At 42.5% G+C, this 22,463-nt stretch overlaps 1 protein-coding gene across 3 annotated transcripts in view; it reads right to left on the bottom strand.

The window, feature by feature from the left end:
- Window positions 1-15,316: 15,316 nt before the first annotated feature.
- Window positions 15,317-22,463, bottom strand: part of LOC141146071 (CDC42 small effector protein 2-A) — a 165,489-nt gene continuing 158,342 nt past the window's right edge. For all 3 annotated transcript variants that reach the window (XM_073632838.1, XM_073632832.1, XM_073632842.1), the window contains 2 exons: window positions 21,427-21,540; window positions 15,317-18,880 (listed from right to left, as the gene is read on the bottom strand). In XM_073632838.1, the coding sequence (XP_073488939.1) occupies window positions 21,442-21,540 (99 nt within the window). In that variant the 3' untranslated portion in view covers window positions 15,317-18,880; window positions 21,427-21,441. The remainder of the gene's footprint in view (window positions 18,881-21,426; window positions 21,541-22,463) is intronic.

Below are 22,463 nucleotides of genomic sequence, written 5' to 3'. Positions count from 1 at the left end.
TGCAGTCTATATTTTCTGATCTGTGTCTCCCTCCCCTCAAATGAGCATTGCTTTTTGACATCCCACTATGTAATGAATACTCTGTGTCCCGTGATGTATGATCAAGAAAATAGGATTTTTAAAGCTTACCTAGAAAATCCTTTTCTTGAGAGTACATCACGGGACACAGAGCTCCCGCCCTTCTATGGGTTTTACGTGGTTACCTATTGCTTTGCTACAAAACTGAGGTCCTCCCCGTATGGGAGGGGTTATATAGGGGAGGAATTCTCTTTAATTGGGGTTAACCAGTGTCCAATCACCGATGGTGCCTATCTAACCGACTATGTAATGAATACTCTGTGTCCTGTGATGTACTCTCAAGAAAAGGATTTTACAGATCAGCTGTATTTAAAAATCCTATTATTATCATATCCCTTGTAACATGAAAAACCATCCAACAACATAAGTGAATTTATCTGGGACTGCCCACTATCTCTGTTTATAGACAAGCTATCATATGTTTTTCATATGAAATGGGTGGAGGCCACCTTACGCAAGGCAACACAGGCCCAAAAACTCCTGGATGTTTGGAAAGCTTTCATTCAAACCTCATCTAAAGCTACTTAACAATCTATAGTACAATGATTTCGATACAACCAATGGTATTAAACCAGACTGTTAATCAATGATCCTCCAATTGACATCCTACCCTCCACTTGCATCAAAACATTCTTTATATTTTGATAGCGGAGGCCTCCCTCCCTTTTTCTACACTTGCTAAACAGACTGTCATCCACCCATCCAAGTGCTTTTTGATGTTCACCCAGTACTGCTATTTAATTTTCAAAATATACTAACAAACGTCACATTGCCATTCCAATATTGCATTGCTGGCCAAACGATGCGGCCACTCTCTTTGTTACCCACATTTTTTAATTTAAAAAGTTGAATTAGTTCTCATTAGAGAGATGGCTGGTACAAGCTAAGAATTTTGTCTCAACTGGCACCATATTACTGGCAGTGGAGATGAATCTTTAGCTAATCTCTTATTCTTCCAACACTCTTGTGCTGATCCCCTGCTGTGTGTTGATACCAGTCATGTCCTCTACACAAAGGAGTTTTCAGAAGTGGCTGACCAGAGGTGAGGTCAAAGAGGCCTTGTTAAGGGGGTGTTGCCAGAATAAGCAATGTCTGGGGCGAAATAGCTCTGAATGCATAGTAACAGAACATTCTACCAGACTGTCAATAGTTACATGTGTTAAGGCATAGGATTTATCCACTTGCTTTATTTGTTTGGTCTTTAAAGAAGTTGTATCCACATAAAATAAAATTTTCCGCATTACACTTGAGTACTGCTGGGGCCATACCCCGAAAGCTTGTCCTGAAAAATTGTATGTTAGTGCAAGTAAAAAATGATCACGGACAGTACTCAATTGTTTCTGTCGCAAGTGCACTAATACAGCTACAATCACCTCCAGGAATACACTTGCTGCACATTATCATGCTATAAACACTATTATGTAACAATCTCATTGCCAATGATGATTTCAGCATAGGATTTATTTTGTTTTTCTGAGATGCAACTGACCAAATTCATGGCATGTGTCATGCACCATCTGTGGAGGAATGACTCAAAAAGTTGGTGATTCTGTTTACGATAACAAGTAAACACCATCAGGTTTATTAGACTTATGTTTTGATTATAAAAAGCTAGTCTCTTAAGAATTTATATATATATATTTTTTTTTTGCAAAATCTGTTTTATTAAATTTTTCATTAGCATACAAAATTAGCCCACGCAGGGGCAGTTCTTTTGATGCTGCAACATACCGCAACAGGGCACAACATACAACATAAACAAACTAACTTATACTATAACCCCAATGTGGGGAGAGGTTCAGTTCAGGAGAATCTGTGCTCAAATTGGTACCAACAGGGTAATGCAACATGAGAGTAGTTGGGTCAATATACTAACAGACTAGAAATATAGTGTTAATCTAGGAGTTGGTTACTGCATCAGTTGCCGTGGTATTATCATCTAGCCAACAGGTTCATAGCTTTTAAAATTTTTGTGGACAACCCCTGCCCGAGTAGGTGGCTTTATACAGGGGTAAACTGGCATTCACTAGGCTTTTCCAGAATCTGACAGAGGGGGGAGATGATTGTTTCCAGTTCATCGTGATGGCCTTACAAGCATAGTACAATAGCAGGGATATGAGTATTTTCCGGGCTCTGAGCATTGACAGTTGTTCCACCAGCCCCAGCAGACAATATTTAGGATCATAAGGAACACGAGTCTTAGTGACCTTAGCAATCACCTGGAGTACTTCTTTCCAATAATGTTCGATTGCTGGGCAAACCCAAAAAATGTGGAAAAAGTCACCCGGTTGGTAGGAGCAATGCCAGCACGACGGAGAATGTGCCGGCGACATCTGGTGCAGCCTGTGAGGCGTGTAGTGAGCTCTATGCACAATTTTGTATTGGACCAGTTTGTCCCTAGCTGAGACCAGAGGGGAGAAGGGAAAGTCCCAAATCTTCCTCAAGAATTTATATATTTAAGATGACCTAAAATACTGTGATGCAACTCATAGCCAATCAGGACTCATTTATTTGATCTCACCAAGTTACTAGAATCTAACCCTTTACAGCACCGAACATCTATTAGCATAATTTATTAAGCTGGCTATACACTAGTAGAATTTGGTTAGACAGTTTTTGTTTTCTGAATGTTTGTTCAATTTTCTAATAGTTTGTGAGGTCAAATTGTTTGTTTTCAACCATAGTGATGACAAAATTCTAAGAAGCTGGGTGGAAATTTCTTTCTCAAACCAAATTTTGGGAATGTGGCTTTGGTTTGGGAAAATAATATCTATTGTTATGAAACCAGTCTGATATTCAATGAACAAAATTTGATTTTGATAAAAAACAAGCTAAGCTCTTAAGATTGTATATGTTTATCATTACCTAAAATGCTGCAACGTAACCCATTATAGCCAAATAGGATTCATTTCATTGAGCTTTCTAAATTACTAGAATCAAACCCCTGGATGTTACAGCAAAGAAAATCTATTTGCATAATTTATTTTCTTTAAATACATTTTTTGTTTTGCATCCTTTTAAGCTGTGTATCAAGCTGGCCATAAATTAGTAGAATATAAATTGAAAATTTCCCTTTTTTTTTTTTTTTTTTAACATAGAAGTTTATTTAAATTTTCACAACAAAAACAGTTCACTTCGTATTAGATTAAAGTACAGATGGCATGCATAAAACCGTTTCATAATCTGGTATATATGAGAATCAATTATCACAGTAGTTATCTATTTCAGAAGGAAATATTAATACACACGTTAAGGGTAACAATACATGGCGTAAGTGCAAGGGGTCTCACCTTCCATTTCAGAATATTCTAGTCAATACATATATAGTTTGGAGACTCCCGTGGGTAGGTCAACTCCGTTCCCAAAGGGCTCGAGCCCAACATTTCATTCAATAGTTAAGTGTTTTGCTTTCACCCATGCTGCCCAAATTTTCTCGAATTTTTTTGGACAATTCCTTCCCATATATGTCATTTTATATAATGGGAGCGCCTTATTTACCAGAGATTGCCAGAGTTGTTTGGTGGGAGGTTGGGACTGATTCCACTGCAGTAAAATTGCTTTTCTAGCGTATAGTGTGGTGTAGAAGATGAATAGTTTCTTTCCCCATGTGACTTCAAGAAAGTCACAGATACCTAGTAGAAGGGGTATTGGGCTATATGGGACTTGCAGTCCCCCTATAGAGTTGATGTCATCAAGTATATTCTTCCAAAATTCCACCACTCCAGGGCAGGACCAGACCACATGGAAGAAATCGGCCTCCCCTGACCCACATCTAGGGCACCTCGCTATTCTATCAGGGTATATCCTTGCCAGGCGTATTGGAGAATAGTAGGCCCTGTGTATGAATTTCAGCTGCATAAATCTGTCCCTTGCTGAGATTGTCAAGGGTAAATACTGTTGAATTCCCTCTTCCCAGTCCCCATCCGACAACTCCGGAACATCCACCCTCCATCGCTCACATAACTGGGAGACTTTAGAGGTATCTTGAGTCACAAGTAGGTTATAGACGACGGATAGTGTTCTTCCGCCCTCTTGGTTTTTTAATACCTTTTCTATCGGTGTCTCCTCCAGAGTCAACGGGCCGGGGAACTGGGACCGGAACGCATGCCTCACTTGGAGGAACCTAAAGAACATATGATTGGGTAGATCCTTTTCACTTTTTAAAGCATCAAAGGTGATTAGTTGTCCCTGGGCAACTATATCTCCCAAGGTTATGACTCCATATCTGGCCCACACAACCGGGTCGGGAATGGAGTGAAAATGGGGCAGGCGGGGGTTGCCCCATAAAGGGGTTGCTGGGGACCAGTTATCAGGTCCCAGAAATAGCTTATTGACAGTATCCCATACCTTAAGGGTTGTCTTCATTGGGCAGGTCACATCCGCATTTGATCTAGGGCCTCTGTGCACCAAATTTCTCAACTCTGCATATGAGCCGATCAACGCCGCCTCCAAGGAAGCCGCAGGATTAGCCGGCTCCTCTGAGAGCCACCATTTAACTGTTACCAACACCGCTGCCCAATAGTATTTTAGGAAGCATGGCAAGGCCAGACCTCCCAGGGTCCCTGGAAGTTGCAGAGTTGCCTTGGCTATTCTAGGAGCCCTCCCATTCCAAATAAATGAGGTCATAATGCTGTCTAAGTGTCGAAAGAAGGTTATTGATATAGGGATCGGGGTTTGTCGGAATAAGTATATAAATTTGGGTAGAATTGACATTTTAATTAGGTTGACACGGCCAACTGGAGTTAGTGGTAGGGATCTCCACGTGTTACATCTTTGGGATAGGTGCTGAACCACCGGGTTTAAGTTTAGGTTGATGTATTTTTTCAAGTCTTGGTGTATCTCTACCCCTAGGTACCTAAACTGGGAAACCCTACTAAGTTGTCCATCCGTCTGCGAGGGAGTAGACCCCGCCCGCAGAGGAAACAGGATCGATTTCCCCCAGTTAATACATATACCCGAGAATTTCCCAAATCTATTAATTACTGAGAGGGCCTCCTGTAGGGAAGTACCATCATCCCTAAGATAGAGCAAGGTGTCGTCAGCATATAACGACACCTTTTCCTGTAGAGGACCTCTCGTAATTCCCCTTATTCCGGGTGTGGCCCTGAGAAGGACAGCCATAGGCTCCATCGCCAGGGCAAAAAGACCCGGCGATAGCGGGCACCCTTGTCTAGTTCCCCTACCCAAAAGAAAAGTAGGGGAGAGTACTGTACCTGTACGAACTCTGGCTGTGGGGGCCTTGTATACCATCCTGACCCAGGAGATAAAGACCGGTCCAAACCCGAACCTGCGGAGGACCTCCCATAGGTAGCCCCACTCTACAGAGTCAAAGGCCTTTTCCGCGTCTAGAGAGGCCACTATTTCATCTCGGGCATCCTCCTCCCCAGAGGCCAGGACAGCATACAACCTACGAATGTTTATGTCCGTGCCCTTTCCAGGCATAAAACCTGTTTGATCTTCATGAATTAGATCCAATATTATTTCGTTTAACCGCTGGGCCAAAATTTTGGTTAGAATTTTCGCGTCCGAATTAAGTAAAGATATAGGTCGATATGAGGGGCATAGTTGGGGGTCTTTTCCGGGCTTTGGCAGGACAACTATAATGGCTTGTGACATGGAAAGCGGTATTTCCCCAGTTCGTAGGGTCTCTGTAAGCATTGTGTGTATCCTAGGTGCCACCTCGCCCATATACAATTTATAAAATTCAGGGGGCAAGCCGTCTATTCCCGGTGTCTTCCCCGTTTGTAGGGAGCCTAGAGCCCGTTGGACCTCTTCCAGGGTTATTGGAGCCTCGAGGCTCTCTCGTGCTGCAGCCGTGAGAGTCGGAAGCGTTATTTCGTCCAGGAAGTCCCGTAGTTCCTTCGCTGAGTATTGTGCCCTAGAAGAGTATAGGGACGAGTAATACTCAGCAAAGCATCCGTTAATCTTCACAGGATCTGATACTAGGGTCCCATCATTCATTCGGATACGAGCTATTGTGGATATAGGGGATTGCTCTCTGGACAGCCAGGCCAGAAGCCTACCTGTTTTTTCCCCTTGCTCAAATATTCTTTGAGTTTGGGCCAGTTGGCGTTTGTTCGCCTTGGCCACCCTCAGTAGCATTACCTCCCGATAGGCAACCTTCATGTCTTGTGCTATAATAGGGTTGGCCGTGAGGGTGTATCGGGTCTCTAAGTCCCGGGCTTTAGTCTCTGCCTCCTCCAACAACATCTGATTATTCCTACGCTCTCTAGCTATGGATGACATATAGCAGCCTCTAATGTAGGCTTTAAACGTGTCCCATACCATCCCCGGGGTAGAGGAGCCCGCGTTAGCCCGCCAAAATTGTTTTATCTCTTTTACTATCTCAATTTCTATAGTAGGATGTTCAATCCAAAATCTGGAAAGTCGCCAAATTCTGTCCGCCTGTGGAGTGGAAGTCTGCAGTGTGCATAGTAGTGGGGAGTGGTCAGAAATACCCCTCGGTAACGTTTCAATGTTTATAACTTTGGGAAGCATGGGCGAGCTTGCGTATAGAAGGTCAATACGTGACAGAGTGTTATAAGATGATGAGTGGCATGTGTACACGCGTTCTGTTGGATGTTTCCAACGCCAAACATCCTCCAATCCCAATACCTGCGCCCATCTAGTTAACGCAGAATCCGTGGCTGGGTCCGGGGACATTTTATCTAGTGAAGGGTTGGGCGTGATATTGAAATCTCCCGTAAGAATTACATAGTCTGTGGGGAATTGCGCTATTGTAGTGGTGATCTTCTGCAGAATGGAGATGTTAGCCGGCGGGGGCAGATATACCCCCACTATAACCATAGCCAGTGTTTCAATATTAGCATGGATTATTACGTATCTACCCTCTGGGTCGATGAGAATATCGAGGGGTTCAAAATTTAGCGATTTGTGGATCAGTACACTAACCCCCCTGGCGTAATTAGTGTAGGTAGCATGGTAATGGTGTCCCACCCACGGTTTCTTTATCCCCAGTACTCTGCCCCCCACCAGGTGTGTCTCCTGAAAAATGCAAATGCTGGGTGTGTATTTTTTAAGATATTCAAAAACTAGTGTGCGTTTAATTTTGTGGTTAAGACCCCTCACATTCCATGATAATATTTTCAGCTGAGCCATATTTCAAAGTGGTATATATTTCTTCCAGACAGCCATATATGATTAAAGTATATAGATAACTCCTTCTCGTCCCTCCCCCCTCCCACTAAGGGACCCAACTTGTCCCGAGGGGCATTAACCATTCTGTTAGCCTGAAGCATGTAGCCTATGCCTTTGCTATTTTTAAGCCATCTATATGAGTTTTTCCATGAGTGATGAAGCGAGAAACAAAGAACAAAACTTAAAATTGAACAACCTAAACAAAACATCCCTCCCATCCCACCCCACACCCCATTAAGTAAACCTCGGGGTGTTTGAGTACCCATAACAACCATAAAACAAGAAAACGCAAAAAAAAAATTAGGAGAAGCCTCCTGGGGGGCGGCGTGCAACAATTGGCACACCTAGGACCTAGTTATCTTAGTGTGAGATCAGAGATCACGCTACTCACTGCATCCGCAGGCCTTTACTGATATTAAACTAAAAGAGGGGAAGGGAGAATAAATATTTATTCCCTAAAAAAAAGAAAAAAAAAAAAAAAAAAAAAAAAAAAAAAAATTTTTTTTATAGGGGGGGAGAAAAAAGAGAATCTTAGTAGTTGGGGGGGGGGGGGAACCTCCCCCATAACCAGGGCCCCTCCCCTCTATGTGGACCCGGGCAACCTATCTGCGCTGGAGCAGCCATTAACACTTAGATATTTCTAAGGGTACATTCTTAGTTACAAACAATAGTAGACTCTTAAAACCCGTAGAACGTGAAAGAAATTGGTTAGACAGTAATAACAGTCATTGAAAGTCCTCCTGAAAAATCAAACCAGGTGACAGAATTCCACCCTTAACCTCTCCCTCCACCACCCATCTCTAACAACAGGAAGAGCACTGATTGAGCAGGGCCTCGTGTCTTGCACCCTCCCCCTCTTTGTCATTACCCTTGGGTCCAATAAATACAGCAGCAAAGTTCCATAACTCCACACTGTTGGTCAGGACCGTCTAGATCCGAGTAGTCCCTTCGTGGGTAGAATAAGTCCCGGGAAGAAGAGGAAAAACAGATATGTGTGATTGGCCGGTATGGCCATATCCCCATCAGGCAACTAGGCCTCTCAGGATTTATGTATTCCCTAGTTCCCAGATATTGTGTCAGTCACCAATGGGGGTAGGGGTTATTAGAGATAACAAGTTATAGATCTTACCACCCGTCGTCACCAGGTAGATAGAGGGTTAGTCATGGTGTACTCCATACTTCGGATCAATGATTGCGTGGCAGGGATTCAAGCCATCTGGCTGCTTCCTCCGGAGAGGTGAAAAATTTAGTGGTTTCTCCATCAACCACCCTGAGTCGCGCAGGGAACAGCATGCTGTATTTTAGTCCTTTAGTACGCATTTGGGCCTTTACCTGGTCGAATGTCCTGCGTTGCCTCTGTGTTTCTACTGAATAGTCGGGGAATAGCATTATCTTCGCGTTCTCAGTGCGCAGCTCTCCCACCTTTCTCGCCTCCCTTAAGATCAGATCTCTATCTCTAAAGTTCAGTAGACGAAATATGAAGGTGCGTGGGGGAGCTCCCGGTGGGCCCCGAGCTGACGGCATTCTGTGGGCCCGCTCCACCGCGAAGTGTGCAGAGAATGGTGCCTGCGGGAGAAGATTTCGCAGTAGTTGCTCCGTGTATGCCTCCGGGTCTCTTCCCTCCACTCCCTCCGGGAGTCCCACCAGGCGCAGATTGTTCCTGCGGTTTCTGTTCTCCTGATCTTCCGCACGCGATTCCAGTGTCTTCATTTTAACTTGCAGTATACGGATGGAGGCGCCGTGGTCTCGCAATTCATCTTCATTCTCTCCTACCCTCCTTTCAGCCTCCGTCAGCCTGTCTCTGTATTTGTCCATATCCCTTCTTATTAGGCCCATTTCTGACTGTATTTGCTCTATTTTGGTAGTCAGGGTAGTTTGACAACCCGTGATGGCCTGCATGAGTGCTTGAAACTGGTCTGCTCCCATTTGGGAAGACTCAGCCTGAATGTCTGTGTGGTCTGTCTGTGAAGCCATGTTTAAACACACTGCTCCCCGCGGGCCCCGGGCCGGCGATGATGTTGTAGGCGCCTTTTGCTTCTGCTTCTGGGCACCACCAGTTCGTCTTCTCATGCCCAGGTTTGTTCCCAGACTTCCAGCTATTATGTGACAGGCAGGGTTCCCTCAGCAACCAGGGTATAATCTGTATCTTCTGCCCGCCGTGTAATCCTGTCTCCCTCACCTCCCAACGGGTCCTTCCTCTGCTCCCTCCGCCACTCACCCTCAGGCAGCACCACCGTGGGACACGCAGCGGCCCTGCGTCTGCCGTTCGCGTCACCTGAGGCTGGGGATTGCGGAGGCCTCGTAGGCCTTAGGATGGTGGATCCCCTCCGGGATGAAGAGCCGGTCGCAGGCCTCTGTGGCGGCGTGGATACCTTCCGTTGTCCGCCCCGTGTCCCCCAGCGGCGACAGCCGTAGCGGATGGTGCGTTGCGGCCCCTTCACGGCCGATTGCGGCACCCGAGGCCGGGGATCGCGAGGCCGCACAGGCCGGAAGATCGCGGATCGTCACCGCGGGGTAGAGCCGGGGCCTCCGGGGTGGCCTGGTCAGCTCCTTTTATCCGCTCCGGGTCCCCCAGCAGCGACAGCCGCAACGGATGGCGCGCCGTGGCCCCTCCGCGGCCGATTACTGTACCCGAGGCCGGGGATCGCGAGGCCGCACAGGCCGCAAGATGGCGGATCTTCAGTGGCAGATGGAGCCAGCCGAGGGCCTACAACAGCCGCATCCAGCGGTCCCCGCCTGCAATACTCCTCCGTTCCTTTAGTGCAGGTGTAGTATAACACCCCCAGGTAAGTTAGAAGGGGGTTTTCACAGGGTGGAGGCAGGATTCCTGCGGATGCAGCAGGGGGCCGGCGGAGCTCCCTCAGATCACCAATCCTGGAGCAGGGCACTATACTCAGGCTCCAGCTTTCCTCCTCTCAGTGGCCGATTGCAGCCACCTCTCCACGGTGTAGTGAAATTGGCTTTTGGTCCACGAAACAGCGGATTAGGAGGCCTTTTCTATGCAGAGCTCTGTCTCAACCTTCCTACCAGGTCGCCATCTTGACCACACCCCCCGAAAATTTCCCTTTTTACTGAATGTCCGTTTTATTTTCTAATGGCTTATGAGGTCTATTTAACGTTCGTTTTTTGACCGTAGTTACAAGAAAACGAGCAGGATGGAACAAACAAAATTTTAAGGGCTTTCGAATTAAATTAGTTGACTCAATTAGAAAGGTGGATGCCAGTGAGTTCAATCCACTGTTTGTCTTTTATATCCCTCAGGAACTCCAATGGTGAAATGTATCCCCACTTTACCCGAGTAGTAGCCACCTACCCAACTACTAACCTTTGGCCTTTCGCACCAATTCTTCACTGTGTGGCACTGCCCGGTGCCACATACACACAGTAAGAGCTGGATATGGCTGGGACTTCTTACTGGTTTCCTTTTTTCTGCTCTCTTCAATAGACACCCCACACTTCAATAAAACTGACCTCCCTGTCCCTAGTTTATATTTATAAAGATATCTTTGTTACTGTCATTATGTTTCCCATCATGAAAGGTAACCTTTAGTTTAAGGCCTCATTCACAAAGGTGTACCTATCTATACACCCATGCAAAGGTCTCTCCTTGCCTGCACAGAATGCACGGGTGTTCTTCTGTCTATTGGGACACCAATTTGACAGCCATGTGGATGCATGTACCCAAATGCACATTGTCTGCATTCAGGGACATGCACCTGCGCAGCTGTCAAATTGAGACCAGCATCTGTGTTCTTACAGCTGCTGCATCCCAATAGACATGAACGGGACTGCCTGCACATGGTTGCATCAAATACCTGTACATCGCATGCAGGCAAAGACGGCCCTTGGTACAGGTGTACAGATAAGTATGCTTGTGTGAAAGAGGACTAAAGCCGCGTACACACGAGCAGAATGTCCGAAAGAAAAAGTTAGACGGAAGCTTTTTGACGTCTATTCCGATCGTATGTAGGCCTCATCGGACTTTTTTTTTTTCGAAAATTCTGATGGACCTAGAAATAGAAAATGTTCCTATCGTGAAAACCGATCGTCTGTATGCTGTTTCGATGGACCAAAAACGACGCATGCTCTGAAGCAAGTACGAGACGGAAACTATTGGCTACTGGCTATTGAACTTCCTTTTTCTTGTCCCGTCGTAAGTGTTGTACGTCACCGCGTTCTTGGCGGTCGGACTTTGGGTTGACTGTGTGTAGGCAAGACCGCTTGAATGGAATTCCGTTGGAGAAACCTTCGGAGTTTATTCCAAGGGCAAAACTGGTCGTGTGTACGCTGCATTAGGCATGATTTCAGCTTCAAAAGGACCATTTTTTTGTTTTAGTTTTGAAAAAAAGTGGGGAAAGCTTAAACTCTGTTGTTGTTTTTCTGCTGTTTCTGAAGCTATTTGAGAGATATGCCCTTAATTCATGCGGGGTCAAAGAGACAGGAAGTGAGCAAAATGCCTCCAAGGGCACCAATATTAATAGAATATTTCTGTAAAGTAGACTGGGGAAGGGTAAAAACCTTGGTCAGGTGGGAACTCCACACTTCCTGTGTGAATACGAAGCGGGCACTTAGGGTAGATCTCCGTACAAGGAGCAAAGACACATTTTAAAGAGGTTATAACCCATTCCCACTCCAAAAGCTGGCCAAACACCTAGACATCCATTCATCCACTATGGAGCTTCTGGACTCGGATTACCTTTACTAACTTTCAGGAGTGGTGAGGGCAGAGTAGCCATGGCCGGACTGAAGGGGAAAGTTGTTACTAAATAGAGAGATTGGAGAGATTCACAGTTTGGACTCAAATTTCTGCTTTACTTTCAATGAATTGTAAGAAAAAAAAGCCAATGTATTACTTTTTAAATAAAGAGGCTGGAGCTCTTTGTGAGGATCCATAATTAGAATCAGTGTCCGTTGTTGCGGTTTTTGGCCTAACCCCACTTCTTAATTTGTTTTCTTTCTCGTACCACAAGGGATGATCTGCTATGCCACGGTTTATAAGTGATTATACTATGTAAACTAGACATTGTCCATTGAGAATGTTATCTCAATGAGAACATTATTATTGCATTACAGGAGGAGATTGTTTAGCGCTGAACCTGCTTTACTCTTATTCCTTGAAGTCATATATGTTTATCTTTCCAGGTTATTGTTATGCTACATATGTGAGCTAACTTCCTAGGAATTGCCAGGAATTTGACGCCTGATTCTTCAGAGGAAGTTGTGACATTGTGTTATTCAGCATTCATAATAATGTCCCTGGCTTCACAGATAATATATTATTTATGGTGCGTTTTTTTTTTTTTTTCCATGTTGATTTTAGAAACAGTATGTGACAGGGTTTCTTTAATAGGGAACTGCATGGAAAAACTAAACATGCTTAAAATAGAATTCCACTGATGTAATTCATATACAGTACCCTTATTATACAGTACGTGTTTTACTATTGCAGTATGCATTTGGACGTTTACCAGGTTATAGTATGTTTTAGTCACTATTCTCTTTAGCCTCTACTGCACATTAGAGGTCGAACAATATCGTTTTTTCAGGGCTGATACTGATTATTTCGGCTGCCTTTAAGGCTGATATCAGGTGCAGATATTCTGTAGATTTAAAGTTTTTTTTTTTTTTTTTTTTTAACTGTCCTTTTACATTTTTAGTTTTTTTTATCACTTTTATTGCTGTCACAAGGAATGTAAACGTCCCTTGTGACAGTAATAGGCAGTGACAGGTACTCTTTATGGAGGGATCTGGGGTCTATAAGACCCCAAACTCCTCCACTGCACTTAAAAGTATTATAATACTTTCCGTTTTTTTAAAACTGGCACCCAACAGCCTCGACTGGCTGAACGATTGGCTTTAATGCTTTGAGTCATTGACCCAAACAAGCATGCAGATCAGAGTTCTTACTTCAATGACTGCATGCTAGAGCCAAGTTACTTATTTGGAAATCACTGAAGCAAAGAGACAGCCAGGCAACTACCATTTTAAGAATGAGGCCAGCAACGCTGTTTACCTGTAGTTGCCTGATGTGGATTTGTGAACACCACTTGTTGACATATATATTCTTGTAAGTGTACACCTTGAACGGGGGTATCCTCCTCTTCTTTTTTATTAATAAAACTATTAAAAACGGGATTATGCTATGTCTGTTCCTTTCTCTTTGTTTGAAACACTGAATCATCTGTGAGCTGTTTCGATCCTGGTAATCGAGGGAGGATACTGGCATGGATTCCCGTGACTTATGACTAACACGTTAAAGATCAAGGTCTGATCCGGTAAGTGTCTTTTAAGAGGGGGTTCTCTTGCACACCCCCCCTCTTTATCTGAGCACGTGTGATGTGGAATTCATTGGAGTGAATACAACTATCCTAGAGGATTCCACTCCATAGCATTTGATTTCTAAAGGACTTACCTCTTTTCTGGATTATCTGTGTTAGTGTTTTAAGTGTACACGGACTTGATTATAGACATTTAGATTGTTCATTATTCATGACCAATTATTTTATAAGCGCTGCCAAAAGCCTTTTAGACTTTTTCTTATTATTATGTATAACTCTGCCTGCAGTACTGTGAAGAGGATGGAGGAAGCTGAATGTTGTAGTTTTGAGGGTTTTTTCCCCATCTTAAAGCAGAGGTCCTGCCAATTTTTTTTTTTTTTTTAAAGTCAGCAGCTACAAATACTGCAGCTGCTGACTTTTAAAATATGGACACTTACCTGTCCAGGGCGCCCGCAATGTCCTCACTTGAAGCCGATCTGTCCCTCGGGTGGAGGCGCTGCCATCTTCGGTAAGGGCATTGGGAAGTGAAGCCTAGTACCCTACTGCGCATGCGCGAGTCACGCCGCGCGATCCTACGGGTCCCTGCTGTCTTCTGAGACCTGTGTGTCTCCCAGAAGACAGCGGGAGGGGCGGAGGTGGCGCCGGATATGGCATAGAAATGCGCTGCTTTCCCTTTTTTACTTTTTAACACACACTAATTATTACACCAAGTTGATCTTTATCACATGCATATCTGAAAAACATTTAGGCTCCATGCACACTAGGAGCAGAAAAAACGTCAACGTTTTTAGCTTAAAAACGTGGCATAAAAGACGCAAATTGAAAGCATATTGTACAAAGTTTAGGCGAGTCTGAGAGTTTAAGAGCATTTCGTTTATAGGCGTTTTTTGCACTACACGCCCCTACAAGCCAGGAAATGATGTACAGTGACAACACTAAAAAAACGTTGAAACTTGATGTTCAGAAGAGATAAGAGGAGTTTAGGAGATACTGACGTTTTTTACAGCTCCTAAACTCCTCCAGAAAACATGATAGAAAAGGGTTTTTTTCCTGCCTCTGAACGTCCCTGACAGAAAACGTCTGTAGTAGTCATAATGTGCAAAGACACAGAACACAATAGAAGTGCTTCTAGAGGCAGGTGAAAAAAACGTCAAACGCCTGTAGAACGTTTTTAAGTCCAGTGTGCATGGAACCTGAGGCTCCATGCACACTGGCTTAAACGTTGCTTCTACGGGAGGTTTGTGTTCTGCCTGTAGAAGCAACTCAATGTTATCCTATGTGTCCATGCAGATTAGGATGTTGAGAGGCATACTTTGAGTTTAACGTTTACAGGCAGAAAAAAAAAACCCTTCTGGATCACGTTTCTGATTGGAGCTTGGAGGCAGAAAAAAACTAAAACTCTTCTAAACTCATCTAGAATTCATACAAAAAATACTCTATTATGAGCATTTTTTACTCCCAACAGAACAGACATTTTTTTAAGACCAGTGTGCATGGAGCCTAAGGGGTTGATTTACTGAAACTGGAGTGTGAAAAAATTGGTGCAGCCAATCAGCTTCTAGCTTCAGCTTGTTCAATCAAGCTTTGACAAAACCTGGAAGCTGATTGGTTTCTATGCAGAGCTTCACCAGATTTAGCCTCTCCGGTTTTAGTAAATCGACTCCAAAGTGACTATTGATCCTCCTTTCTAACAGTCTTTGAGGGCATTAGCATTTTACTTTTAGACCCGCGTTATGTCCATACATGGTAAATAACATCATAGCTATTTTTTTTTTTTACACAAATACACTTCTCACTACATGTATTTTCAGTTGCCAACTTTATTTGATAATGTTCAGAAAATTAAATGAAAATTCCAACGCAGAGATGAAAGAAAACATTTATTGAATCAATGTCAATACTTCTCTGTAATATCTACAAGCCAACACTGAACTGACTTTTTATTTCAAGAATGAACACAATGTACAAAAAGTATGCTTTGTTATAAAAATATGTCAATTATTTATTTATTTTTCTCTTGATCAAAGAATGTGAAAATATCTTTTTTGATAATCCCGCTCTTCAAACAGCTTGGTAGTAGGATGATAAAAAGCATGGCAAAGAATCCTGGCACAGTTTGATAATGTTTTTGTATTTTTCGCGGAACATTGTGTAAAATAACAACACAATACTGATATCTGATCACACTTTTGAATAAATTGCAACAGAGTAAAAAAACACCTAAAAGTGTAAAGGAAGTCATTTTGCTAATAAAATATTCATTGGGAATATAGCACTGATAGTATTCTACTGGTTGCATTTTGCAACTTAACATAATGATGTCAACTGGCTTGTTTTGGTTGGATTGAAGTTAGACTGCACGTGTACCGTCAAACTGTAGTCTTTAAGCCCAGTTCACACCCGAGCGATTTTCTGCTTGAAGCTTGTAGCTCTAAAACGCTCAACAAGCCAAATCCCATTAATTTCAATGGCCCCTGTTCACATCTGAGCGTTCTGTTGCCTGAAGCAAAACGTCTGAAGCTCAGAAAAGTACATGAGCTTTTTTTTTCAGATTACAAGTGCTTTTGGCCCCATAGACCTCAATAGAAACGCCTGATTTGAGCATTTTACAAGCGTTTTATCGATCGTTTTCTACTCAAACAGCAGCTCTCCACCCCTAATTTCCTCTCCCTCTATTCCCCCTAGTGCTTTTGAATTGCTAAACAAAAAAGCTTTAAAAAAAAAAAACGCCTGAAAAACGCCAGTGTATCGATATGCTCAGGTGTAAATAGAGCCTTAGGGATGCCTCTTGTCTGACCGGTAGGTTTATGTGTAAGCACCGATCATTGATACAAATGTTAATACTACAGCCGGATCTTCTGACCAGTGTCTAATGGCAGCTATATACTCATCAGAACTTATTTCTAATAAATTGATCAATTCTTTTGGTGCAAATGAATAATAACAGATGTGTAGTGGCCACACATCGTTCAGGATCACCTTGCCAGTTGATGGCCATCTCTGACTAAGCTAATATCATTATTCAGGCCTGTAGGAAAGTGGAAATCTGATCATGAGATTCTGTTTTATGCCCAGCATCATTACTTTTTACACTGCCAAAACTTAATAGGCCAAAGAAACAAAAAAAACCTGATTAATCTCTCTAGATGTGGTTTCTTCTAGATATGGTTTCAGCTACCTGAAATTGAACTGGTTTAGTGTACTCTACTTATTTCTCTTTATACTATTGTATTAAATAAGCTGAAACACATGCTACCTAATGTTACAGAAATGAGCAAGTAGCCAACATCAGAGTAAATGTTTGCAATGGTTTGCTCACCTTCTATCATAATGGGTATTAGAGGAAATCACAAAATAGCTCCATTTACAGTGTGTAGGCAGTGGCTATATTATAAACATGACTACTAGGCACCTGGTAGGCCCCAGATTGAATATTCTTTTTGCCACTGCAAGTTCGTATGGAATACTGATCTGGTGTTTCTCACTGTTGCAATAAATTCACATCATTCTTTTCTTAACCTATTCTCTCTCTCCAAATGCCCATCTTTCAAGACTTTACAGACAGGGTTGTGGTTGGTATGCTAGATTTGGATTTAACAGTACATTTTGGCTTCATGGTTCGTTAACTAGATTTACATTTTCAATACTGATGTGGAAAAGGACATGACTTAAGTAAAAAATGTCCTAGTCCACAACATCAACTTGACTTTAAACGGGACCAAACAACATGTACATCCATAGACAGTGCAATATATAATAAACTATTTTCACAATGCGTAAAAGACATACATGTTTCTGAACCTGAGCAGAAGACCTATTTTACAGACACTGTAAAACATCACCCTGTATGTTAGATGCCAGTTTATCCACTTGTATTCTACCCTTGGGACATTCCGCACCCATGCTGCAGCACTTGAATGGCATGTAAGTAGCTGGACTGATTCTAAAGCCTTTGTTCCCTCCAGCCTGAAAATGGTGGACTACATGGAAACGTGCTAAACACAATGACAGCGGTTAGATTAACATTGTAACTTAAGTTCATTCTTTTTCTTATGTCATATACTTTTCCCCCCCACATATAGGCTATTTTGCAAAAGAAAAATAAACTCACAGGGCACATTGTTAATATTTATATAGAAATCACAGTTTGTGGTTAATGTCATTTTTAAGCTTCACTTTCTAGAATACAGCTCCAGCCAGGGGTGAACAAGCTGTGTCCAAATTGTGTTTTAAGCAACATCCATCATGCTTTACCACGACGACAGCTGAGGCCCTCATTGCCGACTCCTCATCCCAGACTATGGGATTTATTTTGTAAAAAGTCCCAATTCGCTCTGTAAGCTGCTGTCTGCTGTGCGGTAAACCATGTTGGTAGTTTGTAATCGGATGGCACGAGGCATTTGATGAGGGGAATACTGCCTGCATATCGTTAAATGTTAAAGTAATATCGCAGGTAGTCTGACATGCACTAGACAATACCTAACCATAGGCATATGATTAGGTAAAAAGCAGGAATGTTTTTTTTTCCTATTTCGTCAGGGTATATATATATTTTTTTATTATTTTTTTTTTCTTTTTACAGACAAAAGCACCAACACAACACTATAGGTTACTACACTTGTTTACAATCTCGAGGTCAGATCTTTCAAATAAATATATTGAACATTTACAGCAGAATTCCTTATGAGTGGAAGCAATTTATTATTATTTATCATCATTGTCAATATTATTATTATTATTATAATGGTCGTCATTACCGAGATCAGTTTGGGTAGACCTAAAGTGACAGAATTCTAGAGTAACTAATCTAAAAGTTCTTACTCTTATTCTAAGAGGCTCAAGCATCCTGTTGCTTTAGGAGGGCATTTTGGCAGATTTTTCATCAGTCTTTTAGCAACAGATCAATTGTTTGGTGGGCCCATACCAGGCCACTGTACAAAGCAACATTACATCGCATGCAAGTCATCTACTTCATGAACAGTCCAGTCGCAACTAGTATTGTGCTTGGAGATCCTGGGCATTCTCAACAAAAAAAAAGCAAAGGCCTGACTAGAGCAAATAAACTAAAAAAAAAAAAATGCAAAATGAAAGTTAAATAGCAGGAGTGTAAAACTGTGGGCCTGCAAATTGGATTCCTAATACATTTTGTTTGGCATAGACCAAGTGCCTTTTTTTTTTCCACCGGAGAGGCATGGCACTGCCTATAAATTATCCAGATCGTCAACACAGGTCATCATCTTGTTCCATCACATGGAAGGACAATGCATCATCTTGCACACAATGGAGAAAACAGAAAAAAGTCACCAATGCAAAATGAGGGTGGTGAAGACAGAGGGAAGGAGTAGCTATAGATCATCCAGGAGACCCTAAAAAGACAGGAGATAAATTACCATTTATATCTTTGACATGCAAAATGCTAATGCAGATAAAACAGGCAGATACTCAAGAGCTAACCGAAAGCTATGTTAAAGCGGAGGTCCACCGACCATTCATTTTTTTTTTTTTTTCAACCATGCAGACACTGACATACTAAAAATGTAACACTCACTTGTATGGTGAACTATGTCCCCCGATGTCCGGTTACTAATAAAAAACAAGCTTTAAAAAATTGCGGACGGCCGGTTCCATCTTGCTTGTGGGCATGTGAAGCCCACAAGCATTTACTTCCTGGATGCGGTGAATGCTGAGATACCAGCATTCACCGCTCGTACCCGCGCATGGTCGGTGTTAACGGCGCTGAGCGCCGTAAACTTCCAGGTTGCCATCACAACTGGCGTCGTCGTCGGAAGTTCCCGCCCAGTTGTGATGGCAACAGAAACTTCCGTTTTTGCGATCTCTTGAGATTTCGCGGTGGTGATCCGCACTGACTCCTGGGAATGCAGAAACTTAGCTCCCGGGAGACAGTGCGCCGCCCTCCCAGTGCGCAGCGGGGAATAAAGAGTATACACGCCTACTCCCACGGGGGACCGAAACAGTAAGTTACAATATAAAGACCAATTACAAGGTAAACAAACAGCAAAAAAAATTTTTTTTTTCATTTAGACATCTGTTGAATGCCAGGAAGGTATTAATATAAACTTTACAATATGTGTGGACCTCCGCTTTAACAATGGGAACTATAAAGAGTAACAGATGGTCCAAAATACTTGAGACAATGGCATTCAGCACTGGGAATTCTAGTAGCTCTCACTGCAAGACTTTTTGGATTAAAAGCAAGCGTCAGATTATCAATGGCCTCTCTACTAGTAATCTTCCCCAGTTCATAATCTTAACCCAACCATGAAAAGTAACAGTTGCCAGATAGCTTGACCCTAACACATAGGGGTCAATTAATACAGAATTCGCACAGCTCTTTTTCCAGTGAATCTGCATGTACATAAGTTGTGTGTGAAGTGGACAAAAACAAAATGTTTTTCAGGCAATCATTTTAGTAATGATCACCATTACTAGTGTATAAAAAAATAGTACTCCTATAAATATATATCATAGTTTGTAGATGCTATAGGCGTAAACCAATCAATATACGCTTATTGGGATTTCTTTTTACCAAAAACACGTATGTATGTATGTATGTATGTATGTATGTACGTATGTAAGACAGAAAGTAAAAAATATTTTTTTTTTTTCAAAATTGAAAAATTCTAAATTGTCGGTCTTTTTTTGTTTATAGCGCAAAAAATAAACTCAGTGGTGATTAAATACCACAAAGCTCTACTTGTGGGGAAAAAAGACAGATTCTTTTTTGGGATTCTATTTTTGGGGGGGGGTTGAGCGGAAATCCTCTTTTTAGAGGGTCCCAGCTCCCACTTCCTCCCGGAAGAAAGATCACCTCTCCCCCCTCCCTCTCGACAATCATCTGGGACAAGTCACAGGTCCCAGATGATTGCCCGGCCAGTCACAGCGCGGCTCGCGCATGCACAGTGCATGCCCGGCTGTGAAGCCACAGCCGGGCGCCCACAGTGACAATGCCGGCGCCTCAGAGAGGAGGGGGAGATGAGCGGGGCTTTGTTCCCCCACATTGCTGGACCCTGGGACAGGTAAGTGTCCGATTATTAAAAGTCAGCAGCTGCAGTATTTGTAGCTGCTGACTTTTATTTATTGCTTTTTGCTGGAACTCCGCTTTAAATAACTAAGGGGCGTGGCCATCTGATAACAAGCTACTGCCTCCCAGCTGCTAAAAGTACATAATAGTATCTAATAACTAAAGTTGGCTGCTAAGAGAAGTATAAACAACCTCAGGACTCTGTTATGATACTGTTATGTACACTCAAAAGCTGGATGACAGGGTATGAGCTTGGGCAGTTGACCACAAGCAACTGTCAGTCTGAACTCCTGAAATTGAAGCTGAAGATTCTGACAGAGAGAGAGGAGGTAAAGCCTAAGACAGACAAATATAAACCTTTCTTAAAGCAGAACTAAAGTCTCGCTTTCAAAATATGCAAGCAGACTCTTTATTGCAGAGGAGACATGCAATGTCTCTTCTGCAATAAAAGAAACCTACCAGCTTGCTTGCAGTCTGTTTGGGAATGAACACTAAGCTGCACAATCACAGATAAGTTTACATTCCAGCACAGCGCCTGTGTGCCAGGATGACTGCACGCCTGTGCATGTGCAGGAGGAAACTATTCTGTGCTGTCCATTGAAGATGGCCGCAGCTTGGCACCTGTAAGAAGATGCTGAAGGGATGTCAGACTGCTGAAGGAAAGGTACCGGGGAGTTTAGTTCCACTTTCAGTAAAACTTAACAATTGTCACAACTTCAGATTCTTTCTTATGTCCAGGAATGACTGTCTCTCTTTCAGATAATACAGTATATCCTCATATCAACATGTCTCTGGCTAAGCCTCCCTACAATTTTTTCTTGCTCCTCCAGTTACTAAAACAAGTAAAACAGAGATTTATAACATACTAACCAGGAAATACTAAGGTTATCCAGCTTTTGTATCCACCAGCTGCATCTGGACATTCGCTGACATGTTGCCACCATAACCACCCTTTGACTGCATTTGGTTTTGGATGGAACTCACCTATAACATACAAGAGAGAGAAAAGTTAGTGTCCTTACTATTACAAACAACAGGTAAGAAGCTGAGCGCCACATACTATAGAATTACATGATGACACAGACTATGTTATACAAAGAATGATATAAAGGATTTAAGTATAGCATATTGGAATATAATAAAATATCTAGTGTCAGCATGATACATGCTGTGTATATTCCATAATTTTTCAATAAGTAATTTGGCGGAATAACCATTTGACACATCATAAGGGTTCAGTAATTGAAATCTAAAACGCTGTCTAGCAATGTCAGTTTAAAGTGTTATCTTCTTTAATAAACTGAAGAAAACTCAAAGGTGTTTTAGTAAACCAGTGTAATAATAGAGCCGTAGGGGTCAACTCACTAAGAATTAAATAACGGCCAAAAAAATGCGGTAAAATAAAGCTTGCGGTAAACCAGTTTTGAAAGTGCAATTCACTAAGAATTTTGCGTTAAATACCTAATATGCGGAATTTGTTCGATTTAGCAGTATTAACCGCAATATTTAATGCAGTAATTTATTGCATTGAACTAGTTGCTAAGGAGCGGGCCGGGAAGCTGGCTGTCAAGTCCTTAAACAACGGATGACTCATCAGCTGTCAGCATGTTCCCCGCTGACAGGTGAATGTAAAAAAAACATGCCAACAATTAAAAATGAAGGAAATAAAACCCAAAACACAAACACACCAAAAAAACTCCAAACTCCAACCCCCCCCCCCCCACTACAAAACACCTTGTCCTCATGTTGATGGGGACAAGGGCCCTCATACCCACAACCCCGGCTGGGGGTCTGCGGGCAGGGGGCTTAATCAGAATCTGGAAGCGTGAATGAGTATGGGGTATCCCTACCCATTCGCGAAAAAAAGTAATAAAAACAGACAGTTTTTGACAATTTCATTATTAAAA

This window comes from Aquarana catesbeiana, linkage group LG01 (assembly GCF_042186555.1).
Source record: "Aquarana catesbeiana isolate 2022-GZ linkage group LG01, ASM4218655v1, whole genome shotgun sequence".
Lineage (NCBI taxonomy): Eukaryota > Metazoa > Chordata > Amphibia > Anura > Ranidae > Aquarana > Aquarana catesbeiana.
This window is presented reverse-complemented; position numbering and strand designations above follow the sequence as displayed.